Source organism: Pipra filicauda, unplaced genomic scaffold (assembly GCF_003945595.2).
Source record: "Pipra filicauda isolate LSUMZ 115617 unplaced genomic scaffold, ASM394559v2 scaffold151_size3305965_pilon, whole genome shotgun sequence".
NCBI lineage: Eukaryota > Metazoa > Chordata > Aves > Passeriformes > Pipridae > Pipra > Pipra filicauda.
The window spans coordinates 537,916-560,142 of NW_024104007.1; the positions used below are offsets into that span (position 1 = coordinate 537,916).

Here is a 22,227-nt window from a genome sequence, read left to right on the forward strand (position 1 = left end):
TCTGAGAGATGGGGAAGAGGCAGAACAGAGGAGATTGCTTCTTTGCCCTGAAACTTGCCGCTCGCTTTTTTCCTCCTTTCAGTTGCATGAGTTGATCAAATAGAATCATATTCTCTCCACATATTCCACACTTAACCTCTTAAAACTACAATGCTGCTAGTAAGATAGAAATGTACAACTGCTGTTGGGCTGGTATGTGAGATCAGGTGAGCGGAAGGAAAGCAGGATTTTGCAAACTGGAGAGGACGAGGATGGAATGTATCAGTGCTGCAAGTGGTTAGAGAGCTGCCAAGAAGTAGAAATACAGGCCCTTTTTCTGGAAGCTGCTGTTCCCCTGATATAACCCAGCCTCTCCAGTTTGACCTAAACTGATGATATTGGAGCAATAAATGATAAGTCCTGAACTTCATACAAAGTTCACGCTGCTGCCTGTGTGGTACGATCATGAAGTCAGTGGGAGCTTTTGTGATTTATGTTGGCATAGTTCATGCCAGGATTTCAGTCCTGCACACAAGCAGGCTCTTAGCTGAAATATTTAGTTGGGATGCTCAGCCTCTGAAATCAGCGGAGGGACAGGGACACTTCTGGGGGCGATTTGGACTTCAGTGTGCTGGCTCTCTGGAGCTGTCTCTTTTCCTTGGCTGCAGATCCTGCCTCCAGCTTTCTGGTAACCCAAGTCTACAGGGACGGCAGCAGCCTTTGCCTTGTTTTTAAGCTCTTTCAATAGAGATTTGGGGCCTCAGTGACAAGTGATCTGTGGATAGCAGTAAATTCAGGAGAGAGCTGGCTGGTCAGACAGGTGTCCTATCTACTCCACCATCTTCTTTTCTCCAACTTTTGACCTTTTTGGAGTCAGTGCTTGTGTTTTGGTCCCAGGGGAAGCAGAGAACTCACAACACCTTCAGCTTCCCAGAGAAAGGCCTCTTTCTGTTGAGCATATCTGCTGGCTCCTCTTAGCTTTTCTGTCTTCAGCAGCTTAATACAAGGTACGATAAAGCCTCGTGTGCCAAGTTGTCTCTCCATTGATTCCTTACTGCATCCTTCCTCTGATACTGAACTAGGGAACTGCATTCTTGGGTTCAGGAGGAATGAGGGGCTGCCTGCAGAGTAACACCAGTGTTGCCACAGTGAGTTGTGTCAGCTGAGGTGCAGCCTTTGGATTTTTACAGAAGACATAATTTCTTAGAAGTTGCCCCAAACTCAATGTCAGATGTAACCTTACCCCTCAACAACATCACTGCAAATTCCAAATGCCATGTGTTTAAGACAAAAGCTGTATTATTTCAAAGGAGCTAATTTACTTCCTTATATTTGTCCAAGGATGATTGAGCAGGAGAGTGCTTGCAAGAGGAACTGGGCAGAGAGGTGGGTTTGAAGGGTTTGTTTGTTTAAAATGAAGCTTCTGGTGGGTTAAGAGTGATGCAGTGAGAATATTGCCATGTCCAGGATGCAAACAGCACCAAAGCTGAGCAGCCCTTCCAACCACAACCAGTGTTTTCTCGTGCTGATGTAGACTCTGACTTCACACCACTGAGCGGGAACTTGGCCATCCAACAGAGTTCGAACCAGGCAAACTCAGACACTGCAGAAAGTTATGTCAAAGAGGACTTTGACATAAGTCAAAGATCAGGACTTTGACATAAGAAGATCAGGACTTGGTGTCTAAGAACTGGGTCACAACAACTAGGTGATAACTTGGGACTCTGTCAGTGCATGTTGTGAAACTTGGTGTTTAAGAGGAAGTGATCTAGAGGAGGAGGGCAAAAAACCAGAAGAGCCCCAAACAAATCTGCTGACGAAAACATGCGCGCTGCCCCTCGTACATGGAGTTGGGAGTAACATCAGAGTGCAGCAGGACATCCACACAGAAGGAGATCTTCCAGGATGGTAAGAACATTTGCCATCATCTTGAGAGAGCTGGGGTTAGACATGGAGAGATAAACGCACCTTGTTCATCTGGGGAGCTTCAAACAGCTCCTGTGGAGGATTTTGTGTAGTGAAAAAGCGCATCCTTGTGTTTAAAATCCAAAATTTCATACAGTGTGTTACTGGTGGAGAAAAGAAGTATGAAAAGTTATTTTGGGGGAAGGGAGAAAGCAGGCTTAATGTTATAAACAGCAATCTCCTGTGTATACTCAGCAGCCTGGTATTAGCTGGTGTTCCAGCCTGTGAAGCAATGCTAAGTAGCATTTGTATTTATTACTCTTGGATGAACTTCAGTCATTGAAATTGGCAGCTGGTAAAGCCCTGAAAGCTTCAAGGGAGCCATAGTTAATTGCTGACCAACTACAATATTATTCTTAAGAATTCTGTCTGAATCTCTGATGTTTTCCTTCTTGAAAATCAGACTGCCTATTTTAGTGTAGTTCTCATGACTTCTGTACAGCAGGTGGGACTCTAACCTATCACCAGTCAAAGACAGGGTCAAGAAGGGCTTTGTTTGAACCAAATGATAGATGATTCTATGACAGCACGTATAAGATCTGTTCACTTTCATATTTTAAGAAAAATGCTGCTATTTTAAACCATCTTGTAACTGTTGCTGAAAAAGAGAACTGAAACAAGTTTCTGGTAAGCTCTATCCTCCTGCGGTCATCACATGTCTGTAAGTGTGCTGACAGCTGCAGTTCCTTACCAAGACACTGCCTGGGTCACCAAATGTGACTTTGGGGGCCAGAGGGACAAGGTGTCACCTCTCAGCTCTGGTTCTGTGCCGAGAAGCACATGCAGTAGCTGTTTGTTCCTGGCCAGCCCAGCTGACTGGGACAGCTGTGCCAAAGCCACGAGCTGTGGAGTGTGACCTGCAGCCTCAGTGGGCTCTCCTGGTCCAGGCTGAAGGGCAGCTGCTACTGTTTGTCAGCTGCCTTTCTCCTCCTCCTTTAAAATCCCTTTGCCTCAGTTTCCTACCCAACTCTTTAGGATCTTCTCTCTTGCTCTCTCTTCCCTTTCTTCCCACTAAGTTTTCTGGGTTGGTATGTGACCACTTTCTCTGAGGGTGGGGATTGATATGTGTTGCTGTCACACAGCTCTCTCTGCATGGTGTGCTATATGCCCCCCCAGTCTGCTTGGACTGTCAGCTCTCTGGGGTAAGACATTGGGTCTTCATACTGTGCTTAAAACATCAACTGGGATCTCGGGGGCATGGGGACCTGACATTAACCAGGGAATGGCCAAGTGTCCTTCACTGCTGGCAGCCACCCCATTTCTCTGGGGCTGGGAGAACGGATGTTTACTTGCCAGCATTTATAACTATTTCTAGTGTAAAAGCTTGCAGCTGAACCTGGGGGCAGCAAAAGGAAGTGACAGTGAAAATTGTGAGTAAAATTGCCTTGGGAGGTGGACACTGCTATAGTGATTACAGATGATAGCAACAAACAGACCCTGAAATGGAAACATAGCTTTCCTCTCTGCAGCTCTAGTATGCTTTTAAGCATGAGTGTTTGTACATTTTCTTCCGTCTCTACCTTTCCCATCTTTGTCATTCTTTCTCATCTGCTCTTTTCACATCCCTCTCTGCATTTCCCAAGTTACTGTTTCAGACTCACCTCCCTTCTCTTCCAAGACATCCTCCACCCTTTTGCTTCAGCTCCACCAGTTCTTGTGAGTTGGGTACCACAAGAAGCCTTTGGGGCTGTATCTGTACTGTGTCCAACTCCTGCCTGGTCCATGCAGTCACAGCATCCGTACAGAAAGATGGAGTGGGCAGGAGCTGGATGCAGCATGAATGTGTATGGCCATGCTGCCTTACTGGTGGGGCAGGGCAGACACCATAAGCCCATCCAGTTCAGGTGACAGTAGCTGTGAACATATGGCAAGATGGATGGGACAAGTCTGGCAGGATCCTTCCTACCTAAAGCTTGAGAGTGACCACCCACAGAGCAACTGCGTATCCGATACCATCCTCCAGGATACAAACACCCAGTGGCTCAGGGGTTGGAAGTGGTAATTTGGGGACTGGGCAGGTGGTGATATCATCTGGTAGCACTTTCTGAAATCTACCACATCCCAGGATGTGCTTCTTGCCTCTGAGCACGAAAAATGACAGCTGACTCCTATGGGGTAAATTCACCTCTGCCAATGCAGGGATGATGAGTGACCCACTGGGCATCTGTCAAGTTTTTGAGAAGGCAAAACAGGCAAGTGCCAACTCCCCTTGCCTGACCATCTGCTATGAATTCCGGCATGTTTTGGTAGTTGCTCTTACAGTTGCCTCTACTGGTGGTAACACAAGATTGGAGCAATATTGCCTGAGGAGGAAAAGAAGACAACTTATTTTCTAGTCATGGCTGCAACAGGGCAGAGGGGGAATTTTTATTTCAGCCTCGTCCCTGTCCTCTTAACAGACTCCCTTCTGGAAGAGACACTGGCATTGAAGGCAACTCACAGGCACAGGAAGAGAGCAGGAGCCTGAGTCAGACGAGGATGACACTGATGCTGTACACTATCACCCACAGCTTCTGCACTTTAATTACCGCTTGTTGGCAAATATGTTCACTTGTAACAGGACAAAAGTGGGTGTTGAAGGATGGCTGGAAGAGGCAGCGATACAGTTGTTTACACATCAATTACTGCAGGGATTTTTGTGTGTAGACAGCACCAGGGAAAAACTGCAGGGACCTGTCTCTCTCTCTCACTTTGGAATCTGTTAATGTCACTCAAGATCCATATAATACAGGGAGGATGTTGCACAGATCTGTACTTAAATTTCAGAGCACTATATAAAGCAATGGCAGTAACCTGCATTTTTTTGTCTGTGACTGGCTGTACACAAATGTCATAAAGCTTTATTTTTCCCCTTGCATACATTTCTGTTTTTCAGATTGTGAAAAAGGCATTAAAAACATCCCTGAGGTTTAATGAGTCCTCCAACATGAAATTAGGCGTGAACAATCAAAAAGACATCAAAACGGTAATTATGGGGATATACTACATTTGCTTACAAGAGCTGAGATTACATTTCTGAAAAGAAATAACAGATTAAGAGGAATGATTTTATTGCCCATTTTAGAAATCCATGTAGGTTTCAATCCTATTTGTAAACAAGTGAGTGACAAAACCCTCATTGATTTATCTGGTAGACTGATCAAACCTTGCCGAGAGAGAGTAATGTGGAGCTAAATCCTGCAGCTCTGTCTGGCTCAGGAAGTAAACCACGCTCATACAAAGAGCTTCACTTCCACCATTAACATAGCATTTATTAATTTATTCATTTATTCATTTATTCAGCATGCCTGGAGCACCTGGACATCACAGTGCGTAGCATGGTGACAGCCAGGATGTGACTTCAAAATAGATTTCTTACCTTAGGAATGTCTTCTAAAACCTGGGCAATGTTTAAGTCTTGCCAGTGTGTTCATGGGATGAAATGCAGAACTGTCAAAAATTGGTGGGTTTGGGTTTTTTTGCCCTTGATGAGATGGAGGACAAGGCAGAGGGCAAAATTTTAAGTAGATAGTTTTAAAATGTTTTTCTCATTCAAGTCACTGCCTGAAATCAATGGCAGCACTGTAGGTTATGAGAAAAGCAGAGAAAATTAAAAGAAGATTTATCCGCATAGAAATCAAAATAGAAACTTTCAGAGGCCACCGGTTCCTGTGTGGTTTTTCCCATGTGGCCTTCTGGGAGCTCAGATTTATGGCTACAGCCTCACAACCACCCCAGACTTGGTTCTCCTGCCTAGAAGTTCAAAAGCTCAGCTCTGAAGTGCACATTGCCTATCACAGGCTGGGGGATGTTCCCAGCTCCCAAGAATTGCCACAGGGAGCCAGACATCATAATTGTTGGGGGGAAATGGATCTGCACTGGTGGTTGTCTTTTCCTCCTCAGTATAGGGCAGCATTTAGAGCCTGGTGCTATACTTTCCAGCAAGTGAGTGGCTGGATTCCAGACCTGGATATGCAGTGTAGCCAGGGTATTTTTTTTTTAATCCACAATCAGGAAAAAACCCCTGAAAGTACAGCAAAAGGGAAATGAAGCTAACTCACAACACTAGAATGACAAGGGAATACTGTTGACATGGATAAATGAGATTTCTATAGTTTCACTTAAGTGAGTTTAAGTTAGAAGTCAAAAGCAGAACATGTTCAGAAACCACAAAACTTCCCTCTGCTTGTGACCTGATTTTTCTCCCCTGACTTCATGAACTTTCTCTTTATGGTAGTGGTGGGCTTGATCCCACAGGTAATCTTGTGTTAGGGATTTCCTTGTTTTGATTTTGGTAGAAATTTTGTTGAACATCCACTGGTCCTGTGCTAAAATAAAACTAATCAATGTCAAACTAATCAAAGGTTTAGGAAAAAAAAAGGGGGTTGATATGTTGGCACAGAAAAAAATAAATCAAAACTAAGCAACCCTCACCTAGTTTGTGGTCATAGAATCACAGAACAGTATGAGTTGGAAGGGACCTTTTAAAGGTCATCTAGTCCAACCCTCCTCCAATGAGCAGGGACATCAACTAGATCGGGTTTCTCAAAGTCCTATCCAAGCTGACCTTGAACAAGTGGTCCTCACTTTCAGTGGTGCATCTAAGAACACTGGCAGTAGCTGAAAGCAGAACTACTATTCAAAGATTGTGATTTATTCACCTGAAGAGGTAGTCATCCATTCACCGGCGTATCAGTGACTTGGTGATCACTTAAATCTTCTCCTGTATGGGTTCTGTTCTAGTTTCAAATCTTAGGGGCAATTTTGATGCTTGGCGTTGTTGTCGCGATGACTGTTTACTTCCTGAGAGTGGACAGCACAATTGATCCTAATGGAGAAGAAACAGTTGTCAGCATTTACAAAGAGCTGGAGGAGGAAGAAGGACTCTACGGAGATCTCCCAAGAACCACAATAGCTGAGGAGGACACCATTAAATCCAATGACTCCTGCAGGTGAGTCAGGTTTGATGGCATGTGGAGAAGCAGTCACCAGGTGGAGAACTGGTTACAATACTGATAATTTCAGTATGCAATTTGTTCTCTTCCTGTTGTATTATAAGTTGATAAAGTAACATTAATTTGGGAAGAGTGTGGCTGTTGTTTAGGCACTGGGTAATTAGTAGTTGCCTGCTATGAGAAGCAGTAGGGGCAGTATCAGAGCTCCACTCCCAGTCCTGTGCTTGTATGTTCAGCACAGCTCTGTTGCTCCTGTGCCACCTCCAGCCACCCTCCCTTTGTGACAATGGTGGGAGGCAGCAAGGAGACCAGCTGGCAAATCAACCTCTGCTGGTCTCACCTCCTCTCAGAGGCTGGAATGGCAGGAGCTGTCTGCCCTGCGAGAGGGTGGAGAGGGTATTGAAGTGACAGACAGCCCCACAAGGTTACTTTTCTCCTCATCTTAAGGACGGTAAAACGAAAAGCTTGGAACAGCTACTGAGAAGTCATTCTGCAGCATGTACAGTCTAAGCCTGGCTATAAAAACTAGGAATAGAGAGTACTCCCAGCTTGTTTATCCAGCTCAGCTTATTTGATTTTGAGGTTGACTTCTGAAATGGCCAATTGTATGGCCTGACAGGTGTCCTGCTTGGGTCACTGTCTCTTGCTTCATAATGTCCAATTGCCATTGCAGCTTTGACCTGGTGGAAAATGTTCCTTATGACTTACCCTTTGAGATAAATAGCACTGCAGCCAAACCCTTGTATCAAGCTTGGATGAGGTTGCTTGATCTAGCCCAGGAAAAAATTCATGTGGCTTCTTACTATTGGTCTCTTACCGGGAAGGATATCAGTGTCAATGACTCATCTTCCAAGCAGGTAAGATAAAATCAAGCACATCTGTGGTTGTATTTCTTGTGTACATTTGGCAGATTGGCTGTGAAGTCTGTCTCTCAGGGACATTGCTTGACTCTTCCTGCAAACCCAGGAAAGTTTTCCATGCCGGTCTGAAGCAACACTCCAGCCTTCCTTCTTCAGTAAAGTTACACTCCATCTGGGCTCTGTCCATGGCTCTGAGTACTTTTATGCTGTATTTTAAGAGCAAGCAGAGATCAGCCTCAAACCCACACTTGCTTACCCTGTGGATGGTCCACCTGTGTTAGGGGCTGCCAGTGGCAGAGCTGAGAAGCCCACAGGATCCCATGTACACAAGTGAGTGTGCCAGTTCCCACTGGTTAGTTGGAAGGGTCAGGAAGCAAAGTCTGCTGGACTTTTGACTGCTTCAGAGGCTGCTTCTCTCACAGCACCTGCATCTGCCCATTGTGCAGCTGTCCCTGACTCCTGCCATTGGACAGCACCTAAGGAGGTTCATTCTACTTCGCAGGGCTGTCCTCCTGGGCACCCTGAGTGACCAGGCTTCCTGTGGGGCCTCTCTGACTCTACTACCAGAAATAAATGACAGAGGCCACGGCCCAGACTCACCTTGCAACTGTCCATCATGCTTAATTTTCCCTTGGCTCCACTTTGGCCTGTGGCAGCTAGCAACCTCCCAGGCAATCCTGAGCAGGGTCTGGGGGACTGTTCTGAAAATAGAAAGGATAAGACCACCCTGTTTCAGGCAGGTATGGAGCTGAGCTGTGTTGGGAATCGTGTTGTTTGCTGATGGACCAGCTGCTGGGTTGGTTATTACTGTGGCCTCAGCCTCTGCCTCCCTCCTGGCACACCTTCCTCACTGTCCATATGGACTCTCTGGGACTGCTCTTCTTGTCTTCCTCCCCAGGTATCTCTGGTGGTATAAAATGAGTCACTTACTCCACATGAGAAGAAGTGAAAGTGACAGACATAAGATCGAGCCCCGTCTCTGCTCAGGGACAGCTCAGTGTAGGACAGTCTCTGTCAACTTTATCCTCAGGGAGAGATGACCCCAGGTATCTGTTGAGCATCAGGATCTAGCAGTTGATCTGCACTGGGACATTAATCTTTGAAATCTGGGATGTTTGTGGTTATAGTTTTAAACATTATATCTAATAGCATTAAATGACAGAAAACAAACTTTGATTCATACGTTGGATCAGAATCTTTGTTCCCTTTTTTCTTTACTTGAAACACTCCTGAAATAGGTGAAATTTCTGGCCTTCCTTGCCTTGGGGTTCTTCAAAGGAAGTGCCCATCAGTAACACTGTACTTACATATATCTTACTAAATGTTTTATAACAAAATATAAAAAATAACAATGTACTACACAGGGTGAAGATATTCTGAAGAGGTTTGAGAGATTACTCGCAGAGAATGTCTCTGTGTATGTTGCAGCAAGTGTGCCAACTTTGGCTACAAAGTCAACAGACCTTGAACTTTTAGAGGAAAAAGGTAATTATTTCCCTTCAGTGACACACTCAGAACTTCAGCACTGCAAAAAGACACGTGAGGGAAACTGGTCTGCAGGGCCTGTCCCATCATGGTGCTTACACAGGTTCACAGGATAAGCACTATCTGTTTACTAGTTCATGGTTTCTTTGTATGTTGTCACACCCTTAAGGATTTTTCTGAAAGTTCACGTTTTGCATATTTTTTTCAAATCACTGTGTTCTCAGGAATGAGAGCCTGTGAATTTTGGTAGTTATTACTGGCTGCAAGAGTTAGATATGCAGACATGTTCTGGCTGTTGAGGAACCATCTCCATGCTTTATCTGAACTCTTTTTTCCCCCCTCCCAATTTTTCTTCAGGGGCTCATGTGAAAAAAATTGATTTTGGACATTTGACAGGAGGAGTGTTGCATAGCAAATTCTGGATAGTAGACATGAAACACATATATATTGGTAGTGCAAACATGGACTGGAGGTCTTTATCTCAGGTAAGCTCTGCTGCTGCATATTCAAAAATCTGGGGGAAAATTCGTGTTCTAGCACACAACAGAGAAAAATCATAATGATATTAAATATTGACTGAGTGGAAGGAGCAGCAAAGAAACCCCTGGAGATGGCTCCTTCTGGGTCTGTGACATATCTTGCTCTCTTTGCAGGTGAAGGAGTTTGGTGCTGTGATATACAACTGCAGCTGCTTGGCCAAAGACCTCTGGAAAACATTTAGTACTTACTGGGATCTTGGATATGCTAATGCTACCATCCCATTCCCTTGGCCTCTTAATTATTCTACCCACATTAACAACCGTCGGCCTCTGGAAGTAGAATTTAATGGAATCTTGACAAAAGCCTATTTTTCTGTAAGTATGTTTGAAAATAAAATAATAGACTGTAAACTATGTTTAAGGAATGGTCAGAAAAGTTTCTTCAGCATTCCTCAGTTACTTGTGTTCCAGTTGGATAATAATTTTTTCATCAGGTTTCTCTGGACCTACTCAAAGAATAAGGATCGACCGAGCATCAGCTGTCAGGTACTATGGCAGGAACAGTGTGCAGGTCTCTTTTAATCACCCCTTGGCTCAATAAATCAATAAATATCTCACCCATCAGGACATGGAAGGCATGAGGAATGATAGTAGTCCACCTCAAGTGTTTTGTGCTATTTTAATGAAAACTGGACAGATCTGAATATAAATGAGTCACAGTCTGACCAAGGAAAAAAACCAAAAACACTTAAATCACTGATCCGTGTGTTTTCTTCTTTACAGGCTTCTCCTCCAGCATTTTGTCCAAAAGGTCGCACCCATGACCTCTATTCTATAATCAGTATTATCAGTCAGGCACAGAAGTTTGTGTACGTTTCTGTTATGGAATATTTTCCCACCAGCCGTTTTACTCATCCAAGAAGGTACAATTTTAACCTTGAGCGAATAAGTTGACTTGAACTATTTAAGGGAAAAATATACTATTGTCCCCTTTCTGCAATGAAAACATTCAGAGTGGAGAGAACTGAGGCTTTGCTCTGCACTTACAACTGTCCCGTGGACTGTGCCTTCCAGGTACCAAGGGACAGGATGAGGGAAACGGCCTCAAGTTGTGCCAGGGGGGTTTTAGACTAGATATTAGGAAAAAAAATTTCACAGAAAGGGTTGTCAAGCATTAGACACCCAGGGAAGTGGTGGAGTCACCATCTCTGGAAGTGTTCAAAATAGGTATGCACATGGCACTTGAGTACAAGTTTTAGTGGTGAACACGGTGGTGCTGCTGGGTTGACAGTTAGACTTGATGATCCTAAAGGTTTTTTCCTAATTTAATGATTCTGGGATTCTATGATTCTAATACTGATGCTACAGGAAGGATGGTATCCAATACTGCCCATGTGCTTTGCTAGTGTTTTAAAGCAGCCTCCTGTATTCTTCACACGGCAAGAAAACTGTGAAGTGCCAGACTAGGGACAGTCAGGTACATCTTCCTTCAAAGTTCAACAGAGGAGCTTCATGAGAGAGTTCAACAGAGCAGAGAGAGGAAAGGGAATACGAGAGATCTATATCTGACGTCAGACTTTTCAGAGAAAATATTGCTTTGGTCTCCTTTTCTGCTCCTTTTTTTCTTCTTTTCTGTCCTTTACTTCTGAGGAGTCTTGACTTCCAGCTCTGCTGCCTGTTTGATGTATTTGACCCATAGTTTAGAGAATGGTAATTAGCTGTCCTTGCTGACCTCTGCAATGAGAGCTGAAACAGTCTCTAAAAGAAAATTCTGTGGTGATTTTTTGGGGGTGTGCTGTTTTTTTTCTTTCTAATAATTCCATCTAAGGACATCCAAGTTCTGGATATGAACAGCAGCATGCTCTCAGAGAGAGGGTGGTAGTGGTGATCTGGAGTAATCATAGAATGGTTTGGGTTAAAGATCATCTAGTTCCTCCCCCCACCCCACCATGGGCAGGGACACCTTCCACTAGATCAGGTTGCTCAAAGCCCCACCTAACCTGGCCTTGAGCGTGCGTGTGGTGAACCACTGCCACGGTCCCGGTGGGCTGCCCAAGGTCACAGCAGAATTATACAGACTGCACATCAACTCAAATCTGAGTAACACAGAAAGTTAGTCAGTCATGGGGCAGCACTAAGACTCCAAATCTTCTTAGATATGCTTGAATTAGGACTTTTACATGCAACCAAGTGCTCTGAATTATCTGCTTATAACATTTCTGAGTTTTCCAAACAGCTAAATAACCTCAGAAAGAAGTTCAAGAGAAATAATTATGTACAACGTGGCTTGCAAAGAATAGGGTAAGCTCTGGGTTGCCATTAAGCCGGAATGATACCATGCATTATGTCCTGTGTCATGGTGGTGTAAAGCCTCTGTTGTTTGGCTGGGGCATGTGTGCGTTAGCAGGAAGAAACAAAATCTCAAGACTAACTTCCACTTGGAGGATATTTTTAATAAATCAAACACCTTAGAGCATTTTCAGTTTCTGTGTCATACAGTTGAGTCTCTGGACTTCTCACCTCCTGCTTTTAGCCACGAATAGGTTCACAGAAAGTCTCTTTCCCCCCTTAGGATTGTGTTAATACTCCCTTTTCTTCATCTGAAGGCTTAATCCACCATTTGTGACATCTAGGGCTGATCAGATGCAAACAAGAGTTTGAAAGGCCCAGGGAAAGCGGTGCAGGGCCTGGGGCTATCTCCACAGCAACCAGCTGTAGTGCCATGAATTGAGGCTGATTAGTTCAGGTTAAGTTCCTCCAGCAGCTGAGGCAGAGGAAACAAAGCTGCTGTCTAATGCCTGAGTGTTAATCAACTAGAAACTGATATATTTAAAAAATTAAAACTGTTCAAAAATAGCATTTCAAACAGCATGTTTTTCAAAGTTTTTCAGGATCTATAAGTCAGCTGAGCCTGAGAGCACAGGGCCAGTCCATTGATTGCAATAGGATGATGCACGAGGGAGGATTAGAGAATTCAGGCCTTTGTACGTAAGACCAAAAGGATTAAGTTAGGCAAATTAATTCATCATTGCTCATGGGACTGTGAGCCAGTGCCAGTCCTCTCTCTGTATCAGCCCTCCAATCTGTACTAAAGATGCTTGTCTTCCTCCATGCAACACTTCTTACGATCTATAGAATGAAAATGCTGTGTGGGTGTTTGGAGTTACGAGCCCTGGGATGTGCATTGTCCAGCTCTTAGTGTTGTGTAGCTGGGTGAAGGATGTTAAAAATTTTTTCCTAAGCTACTGCCAACACAAGTGTCAGGAAAATGGATTTTCCCGTGTTCAGGAGAGCACAGCTGTGTCTGTTACCTTAGGGGCACACAGCATGCTAAAGAGGGCAAAGAGGGGTGGGGAGGGATGGAGCCTGCCCACGCAGGTTCATGGCACAGGACCCCTGTGGACACTTGAAACAGTCTCCAGGTCTCTGAAAAGGCCATATTCTGCAAAACGGTTCTTAGACTTTCCTCTGGGCTCTGCACTGTCCTTTTTATTCTCTGCTGCATGATCTGGCTTTACACTGGAGTTACTGTCGTTATTTTTAGTTTCCTAAGGAAATGGGCATGATGGCATCATGCTGTGTATGTATCTGTGTACGTGCACTTTACTAAGCTTTAAACTTTTTGATCAGTTCCAACCTAATTTGGCAGAGTTGGGAAAGAACGGACTCGGTAAAAGGCCGAAATCCCCTCCAGGGAAGGCACAAGTGCTCCACTTACGAGATATCAGAGATCCCATCTGTGCACGGCGTCACTTGTAGTCTCAATTTGTTGTCATGGCTTTTTGCTGAACTGTTTAAAAAGTATCCCTTTTTCCACAAACCTCCTTTTCTGCAGATACTGGCCAGCCATTGACAATGCTCTGAGACGTGCAGCTTTCAACCACAGAGTGCAAGTCCGGCTCCTGGCCAGCTGCTGGACACACTCTGACCCAGCCATGCTCAACTATCTGAGGTCCCTGCGTGCTCTCAACAACCCACATGCCCACATCAGGGTCGACGTGGTATGATAAGAAACCTGGTGTTGGAAAGACAGCTTGAGAATATGGCCCCACACTGATTTTTGAGTCTAAGCTGCCGTTTGCATGTGCTTTTAGAGAAGCAGGTTGTCTGTTTTTGTAGTGACTGTTTCACATCCTTGTGAAAATAAGGCCCAAGATAAAATCTTTGAGGAAGCAGCTATTTCCAAGCCACTAGTGATATCAGGAATGTGCCTGGCTGTGGCACTTGAGACATTATCCAGGCAGTTGCTTTTGCTGAGCACCGTGACAGTGACAGTTCATATGATAACTTAGTGCTCCTCTCAGAGACCTCTTCCTGCATGGAGCATTTTAAATTGGTCTAATTGCTATCAGTTTTTTACAATTGAGAGATCTGCTATATCTGTACAAATAGACTTGTTTTTGAACACTAAATATTACGCACAGGCCACAGGCACTAGGCTGGAATGTATCAAGTAGAGTGGGGATGGTGTGGACACTCCCAACATGATGCAGTTACCACAGCAGAGAGATGTCACAGAAGAAAGAAAGGGTTTTAGTCAAAAAAAAAAGGGACAGAAATGAAGATTTTGGTAAGAGTTAACACAAAAAGTTATGCATCATTGTTTCCTGCAGTACCCCTCGTGTCTGTGATCAGCCCATTTTAGCACAAAATAAGAGCAGCAATCAGTGGTAAATGCAGATCTATTAAACAGCTGTCTAAAACTGCATTTAATTGTCTGCCCTGTAATGATAATAGCTGTGCCACTAATGGAACATTGTGAGGCAAACATTATCTGTATCTGATCGCAATTGCTTATCCAATTTTATGTATAGTGGAAGTACTATTTGTTAGTTTTCTTGGATAAGAGTAAAATTTCTTTTATCGTGTATTTAATAATAGAGTGTGGAATGTTCTTTTCTCCCCATATTATTCTATTCTTTGAAACTATAGAAAGCATGCACTGTCCAATCATGAAGTGTGTTCCTCACTCTAGTATTTCTGTTTATATTTTTAATTTCTCTCCCTCCAGAAACTCTTCATTGTTCCAGTTCTGAATCACACAAACATTCCTTATGGGAGAGTGAATCACAACAAATACATGGTCACTGATAAAGTAGCCTACATTGGTATGTATTCCAGTCTTTCAAATACTTACAGTGTCTCCAGATCTATTGGACTGAGACTGAGACAGGATGGGCTGCAATATCAGAAAATATCTCATTTTGCCATATAAAGCAGTCTGTCCTGGGTAAAGAAGTACAGATGTGAAGGGGAGATGATAATGTAGGTCAAGTTCAGTAAGAGATTATTTCATATGATTGTGAACCATTAGGAACAGAGCATGACAAGGCTGAGTGCACAGCCTGTGACAAGCACAGTGGGAGTTTCACAGCCTGTGTGCTCAGAATGACGCAGTGATAGCTGGTGCTCTAGTGTATAACATTATCGTGCTTTAATAACAAGAAATTACTGGGAGGAATTAATTCCACGCACAGTTTGTTGAACAGAACTCTAGGAAAGGAAATGAGAAAACAGTAATGTCAATTGCTGCTCAGTTCCTGAAAGTCGGGATGGTGTTTACGTTTCACTCTTTTATTAGGATCCCTCAAAAAAGGGGATGTGGGAGGGCTCTGTCATTTCAGTCAGCTCATCCTCCAAGCAATGCACACCAGCAAATAGCCCATCTTTCCAACTGGCTGAGGGTTTGCAGCTCCATTTGCCTTTAATACTTTAATAACTTGTTTCATACTGAGTTGTCTTTTGAAGGCAGATACGCAGATAATTTGTTTTCATGCCTAAGCACCTTCTGGAATTGACAGTAGATTTTTCTGACTCAGGCAATCACAAGGGGAAGTGCTAAGTGACAAAACATTTGTTTTTTTTCACAGTGTTTGATTTTCTGAATTGAGGTAGCTTTGGGGAGAGACTAGACAATGCCTGCAGCTGGATTCCCAGCTTTGCCTGGTTTAGAAGCAGGCGTTGCATGCTGAGCTCAGAACAACTCCTGAGGGTTTATTGATCAAGGGTCTAGTTTCTTCTCTTGTTTTCTTTCAACAAGTAAAGAGAATTAAGTCCATTAAGGACTCTTTTCTTTAAACAGAGAAACCCATGACAAACAGTGGCTTTTACCCCTCTTAATAATCAAGTGTTGCACTCTATTCCCATATTTATAATTAGTAGATTTGTGCATTCTGTCACAGGCTCTAAGGAAGCAGAAGGTTATGAATTTTCAGGGTTGTAGTTAATACCTACTTTCCGAAACCTGAGGTCTGGCATAAGAAGGAGGTGACCTGATTTTTGCTGCCTCATTGGTTCTAATGAGATTTGCAGTCATACAGCAAATCAACAAAGCCTGGAGATCCAACAGAACACTGGGAAATGAATGTTTTCTGATCAGCTACTTTTCCATTGCACAGGGACATCCAATTGGTCAGAAGATTACTTCACTAATACAGCTGGCGTGGGACTAATTATCAAACAGAATTGGACCAATCTGCAAAGAAGGCAACTGCCTGTCCAGGAACAGGTAAAAAACCTTTTTGAGCGAGACTGGAATTCCAAATATGCAGTGAATCTGGAAGATGTGCAGGGACAGAAAGACTGTAACTGGCAAGGCCGACTCTGAAGTGAATTGAAAAGTGCACTTAAAATAAGAACAAAAAAAATACATTTGAACCTTGTTCCTGTGCAAATCAAGGAACGTTCTTCTTTTTGTCTTTGTCAGAGAAATCGCTTCCTCATGGTGTCCACATTGATAATACGAGAATTTCTGATAGCTGACTATACCCGTAAAACCATTAGTCAGTGTGTGATGTTTAATTTTTTGTGTGATTACCTTATCCCAGAGTTAATAAAATGCATACAGTGTTGTATGACAAGCTGTCTGATACTAATGTAGACGCGGAAGACCTTAATATACCAGAGACCACTACTGCTGTGCTATTCTATCTTAAGAGATTATATATTTCAACCTAAATGCTCCATTAACAATGTTTGCTTACATGTGTTTAAGCATATTTTTAATAAACTCCTGGCCACTTTAAGATTTGAGCCATGTATATGGTCACCTACAATAGCGAGGGCAGATTTTTAAAAACATTCAGGAATTAGGGAATTAGGGAAATACCTATTTTTAAGTGTTCAGGCTACTTGCTGGAGATAAATGCCTGGGATTTAAACCTTGGGGCAGCTTCCAGCTTCCTGCCCTGGAGCCCTGAGTGCCTGGGGATTTTTGGATGTCTGTGTGTTGGTCTTGTGCAGCAAACAGGATGGGGGAGCAGAGCAAAGCTGCTGCATGGGTGCTGTTTTGGCAAAGACATCCCACCTGCACTGGGGGCAGTGCTTGGAGAGCCTCTTCGCTCTTTTTGGGCTGCCCAGGTGCTGGCCCTGACCAGTGTTATGTCTCTTGGCTGCCTTTTCTTCTGCAGTCACACAGGGGCCATAACCCTGAGCCATCTGGTGCCTTACATCCATATCCACCACTGCGTGGTCTCTGCCCTGGGTGACTCTCTGAAGTGACAGGAAAGGAGAGCAGGGCATGTGCTCCAGCTGTGGAGTGGTGTGACTGACACGTGGCTGGGGCTCCATGAGCCTTAGCAGGGCTGTGCACCTCTGCCTGACACTGGAATTGGAGTCATAAAGTGAACTTTTCGCTTGGGGACTGATGTACAGCAGAGGGGAGAGAGACTGAGGTCCAGAGCAGGATTCCACAGGACTGGGGAAAAGCCTGTCCTGTCACTCCATCTCTGAGCCCTAAAAATGCAGCAGACCTTTCCAGCCCTCAAATGTGTGTGGCAATGCATGGCTTCACTCTTGGCCTGGCAGGGCTCACTCAGTTGCATTTTGGCTCGGAGGTCCCTCACTTGCCACAGACACAGCACTGGGTAGGGGAAGTACAGGCCTTCCCACCACGGTGCAACCTCTCCATCCTCCAGAGGATGTGCTTTTGAATCCCTGCCCTGTGCTGAGAATGACAAAGGGACCTTTTGTGATCCTCTGTGTGTGGACTGATGTATACCTCTGCGAATACACACAAATCCCCACACAAGTAAGGACTTCTGGAAATGATCCCAACAGATTTTTCATTTTTTGGTTCCCAGGCTGCTCCTTAGCTATCTTTTCCAGACACTTCTAAGATTCCCTGGATTCCTTGGATCATTACAAATCAATACATCTTGTTACTGAGGCAGAATTTTTTAAGACATGTAGTTACATTTACAGATATCACTGAAATTTTCTGAGTATTCACATACATGCAAAAATATTGAGGAAGATGCAGGTGCTTTTAGCATTCTCATTTCCTATTTCCTTACTAGAGTCAGCTTGAAAATCTTTGTGAGAAGTTACATCCTTAACCAACAGAACAGTTTTCTGTAGAGGTGTGCACTCCTCTAGATGGCACTCGAAGCTGTGTTTTCCCTGTTTTGGAGCAGGCAGATATTGCAGGACCAAAAGGAAAACTTTTCTCCTCCTCTCGTGAGCTCAAATCTGACAGTGCTGGATTAATTATTCAGTGGGACAGAGTTTTTGGACAAGCTGGCAGAATTGTCTTATGGCCATACAAGACTCATGTGGTTTAAGGTTCAGTTTATAGAGGAAAAATTGACATTTATGGGAGTACTCTTTTATTTTCTCTACTGAAACCATTGCTGGTTTTCCTCTACATATGAAGGGGTGGTTTACAATTAAGACAATTGATGAGATCTAAGATGAACTTGAGTTTATTTTCCTGGTTTCTTGTGAGACTTTTTAGGCCCTTTCAAAACTTGATTCTTATTTACTTGTTCTCTATTAAAAAAGTAGAGTATCACGTAAATTATAACCAGGCTGAGTTTCAGTTCTTTTCTTTTCCATTTATGGAAAAGAGTTAATACTAATCCCTATGCATGCATATGTTACTTATCTCTTTCATTTAGATTGTGATTTCTGAGGACTGCACCAAATGTAAGCTGGGGCCTCCAGTGGTATTCATTAGCATTTATTTATTATCCTTGAATGGATTAGATACTAGGAAAAGGTTCTTCATCCAGAGGATGGTTGGGCACTGGAAAAGGCTCCTCAGGGAAGTTGTCATGGTACTGAGCCTGATAGAGTTCAAGAAGCATTTGGATGACACTCCTGGACATGTGGCATGATTCATGAGGATGTCATGTGTAGAGCCAGGAGCTGGGCATCGTGGGTCCCTTCTGACTCAGAATATTCTATGAGTTTCTAGTTTGATTGCAGGCTGTTCAGATTTTTGCCAGTATTGGTTTATTTATGTCTACAAAGAGTTGCTGGCTTGGATCTTGAGCAAGGATGCTCTTCTCTGATCAGCTCATCTCATGTACCTGTGTTATGATTACAACATGAGTGAACCAGCCCTCTGCTTTATCTCAGTGCCTTTCACGTGGAGCTGCTGCACTGCTCTCCCAGTAGGCTCATTTCTGAGAGCCCTTGTTTTGGTGCAGTGCCTTGTGGCTACAGCACTGCTGACAGCAATGCAGATGACAGCAAGACAGGACCTGGCTGGCTCCACAGGCTATGAGTACTGACAGGACTGCAAAGCCACCTGGCTTCACATGTTGGACACCAGCTTGTCCCAAAAGCTTTAGTATTGTCTGCTTTCATTTTTTCCTGCTGTTACCTAGGATTTTCTTTTACCAAGTGTTCCAGATAAAACATACATTCATTGTTTTCATCCAGGTACTGAGAAAACATTTCATCTGCCATTTATGCTGTATCAAGGTACACTTAATTTCTTGACAGTTGTAAATATCTCCCTAATCCCTAGAAGACAGCTCCTGAGTCCTCACTGATTCACAGACCACTGCTCTCTGCAGCTTTCCAAGGAGGGGAAGTAGAGAGGAAGGTGCTGATCCCTTCTCTCTGGTATCCAGTGATAGGATGTGTGGGAATCGTTCAAAGCTGCATCAGGGGACGTTCAGACTTGACATTAGGAAACATTTCCTTACCAAGATGGTTGTCAAACACCAAAACATGCTTGTCTCAAGCAATGTTTGATGCCCCAAGCCTGTCAGTGTTCAAGAGACATTTAGACAATTCCCTTAACAACTCTAACATTTTGACAATGTTTGGGTCATCTCTGAAGTGGTCAGGCAATTGGACTGAATGATTGTTGTTGTTTCCTTCCAATTAAGTATTCTATTCTGTTCTATTCTATTCTAAATGGCTTTAAACTGAAAGAGGATAGTTTAGATCAGATATTATGAAAAAATTCTTTACTGTAAGGGTGGTTAGGCACTAGAACAAGTTGCCCAGAGAAGCTGTGGCTGCCCCATCCCTCGAGGGGTTTAAGGCCAGGTTGGATGGGTCACTGAGCGATCTGGTCTAGTGAAAGGTGTCCCTGCCATCACAGGGAGATCGGAACTAGATGGTGTTTAAGATCCCTTCCAATCCAAACCATCCTGTGATTATTCTGCTCTATGCTTCTTCATATATATATTATCTCATTCAGGATTAATTTTGGCTGTCTTGCCTTTGGGATATATGAGAGGTCCTGCTTCAAAGAACAAACAATAACCAACCAATATTCAGCTCTTAACAATGCAAAAAATCACCACGGTCAGAGTGTCTGTCTTTTTAATGCATTTATACCTTCTTTTGCATGTCAAATCACAGCTGCAGGGTTTTTTGACTGGGGACTGAACGTAGATATTTAACTGAACAGCCCACCTTTTCAGATGTTAAAAAATAAGTAGCAGTAATCAAGGAGACCTACCACAGCTAAAAGAATGACCCGAGCATCTCAAACAAGGTGTGCAGGTGTGTTCAGAATCAGCCTGCAGAAAAGATATCTACGTGCTGCAGGTTTGTTACTGTGCTTCTTGCACTCTTTTGAGCTCTGTTCTTAGCTATTCCTGTGGTCAGACCCTTGGGTAATACCTTGTTAACCTGGTTCCTGTTTTGCTACCCTCCACTTTTTCCAAAACTGACAGAAGGTCAAACTGACAAAACCTTCCATGGAGGAAGGTTTTATTGTTGCTTCCTTTCTCTACTGCTCTTCCCTTAACTATTTCATTCATCCTTTGAAAACATCACAGAAAACATCATTGCTCTGTGGCCACTGCTGTCTCAGAGTTCAATTGACTTGATTCTGTCACCTGCTGCCACACTCATGGTCAGTGCTGCCCACATGGATTCTTATTTGTGGTCCCAAGTAATGGACACTACCTGAGAAATGTCTTGTGTGAAGGCTGCTTTGCAGGCAGATGTGAGCTGCTGTTAGAATAGCATGTCCTTTATTGTATACATCACCTTTTTCTGGACTCAATTTTTCTGTCTACTTTGCAATGTTTTCCTCAGTCTTGGTATGTGCTGTTGTTGCCTGATGTGGTAATTTTGGGTCTATTCAACAATGATGTGTATACTCAGGGAAACTTCAGGGAAATTCTGTATGATCCTAATAAATAATACAATGCTTAACACTTATGATACGAGTCTCTTCAGACATAACTGGAGTTTTCTCTAAAATAACTGCCTGCAGTTCTCTTCAGAAATTTAAGTGTACCTCAAAGATATGCTTGAGAGGTGGGCCAATGCAAACCTTATGAAGTTTAACAAAGTGAAGTGCAAGGCCCTGGGTCATGGCAATCCCAGACACACCTAGGGATTGGGTGGAGAAATGATTGAGAGCAGCCCTGTGGAGAAAGATTTGGGCTGATGGTTGACAAAAAACTCACCATGAGCCAGCACTGTGCGCTCACAGCCCAGAAAGCCAACCATGTCCCGGGCTGCACCAAAAGCAGTGTGGCCAGCAGGTCGAGGGGGGTGACTCTCCCCTTCTACTCTGCTCTTGTGAGAACCGCCCAGAGTATTGCATCCAGCTCTGGTGCCACCAGCATAAGAAGGACATGGAACTGTTGGAGTAAGTCCAGAGGAGGGCCACAAAGTTGATAAGAGGACTGGAACATCTCCTCTAAGAAGACAGGCTGAGACAGTTGGGGCTGTTCAGCCTGGAGTGGAGAAGGTTGTGTGAAGACCTCATAGCAACCTTCCAGTATCTGAAGGGGGCCTACAGGGAAGCTTGAGAGGGGCCCTTCATCAGGAATAGTCTACTGGTAGGACAAGGAGTAATGGGTACCAACTGAAAAGATGGAAATTTAGGTTAGATATTAGGAGGAAATTCTTTACTATGAGGGTGGTGAAATACTGGAACAGGTTGCCCAGAGAAGTTGCAGGTGCCCCAACCACTATTGAAGGCCAGGTTGGATAAGGCCTTGAGCAATGTGGTCTAGTGGAATGTGTTCCTGCCCATGGCAGGGGGATTGGAACTAGACAATCTTTGAGGTCTCTTCAAACCCTTAACATCGTATGATTCTATGAAGAAACCTAGAAATGAAGAGCATCTCAACTTACAGATGGTTAGATCAAGTACACTTCATTGAAAATCCAGTTGCTAAATGTTTTGCTGTGTCTGCTTTCCCTGTACTAAATAGAACATGGAGAAAGGAAATAGAGGGGATTAGAAAACTACTGTAACGAGACCTGTTGCAAATTTAAGCTGGGATTTTCAGAATCAGAAACGTCAGTAACTCACACTAG

General features: G+C 43.7%; 1 protein-coding gene across 1 annotated transcript; it reads left to right on the forward strand.

The window, feature by feature from the left end:
• Nucleotides 1–1,812: 1,812 nt before the first annotated feature.
• On the forward strand, nucleotides 1,813–16,734 carry PLD4 (phospholipase D family member 4). Its single transcript, XM_027716600.2, has 11 exons — nucleotides 1,813–1,887; nucleotides 4,820–4,909; nucleotides 6,667–6,875; nucleotides 7,552–7,735; nucleotides 9,103–9,223; nucleotides 9,581–9,708; nucleotides 9,877–10,077; nucleotides 10,486–10,625; nucleotides 13,538–13,703; nucleotides 14,714–14,810; nucleotides 16,101–16,734. Exons 1-11 carry the CDS (start codon nucleotides 1,885–1,887, stop codon nucleotides 16,307–16,309), a joined length of 1,548 nt encoding a protein of 515 aa, XP_027572401.2. The 5' UTR covers nucleotides 1,813–1,884; the 3' UTR covers nucleotides 16,310–16,734.
• Nucleotides 16,735–22,227: the final 5,493 nt, after the last annotated feature.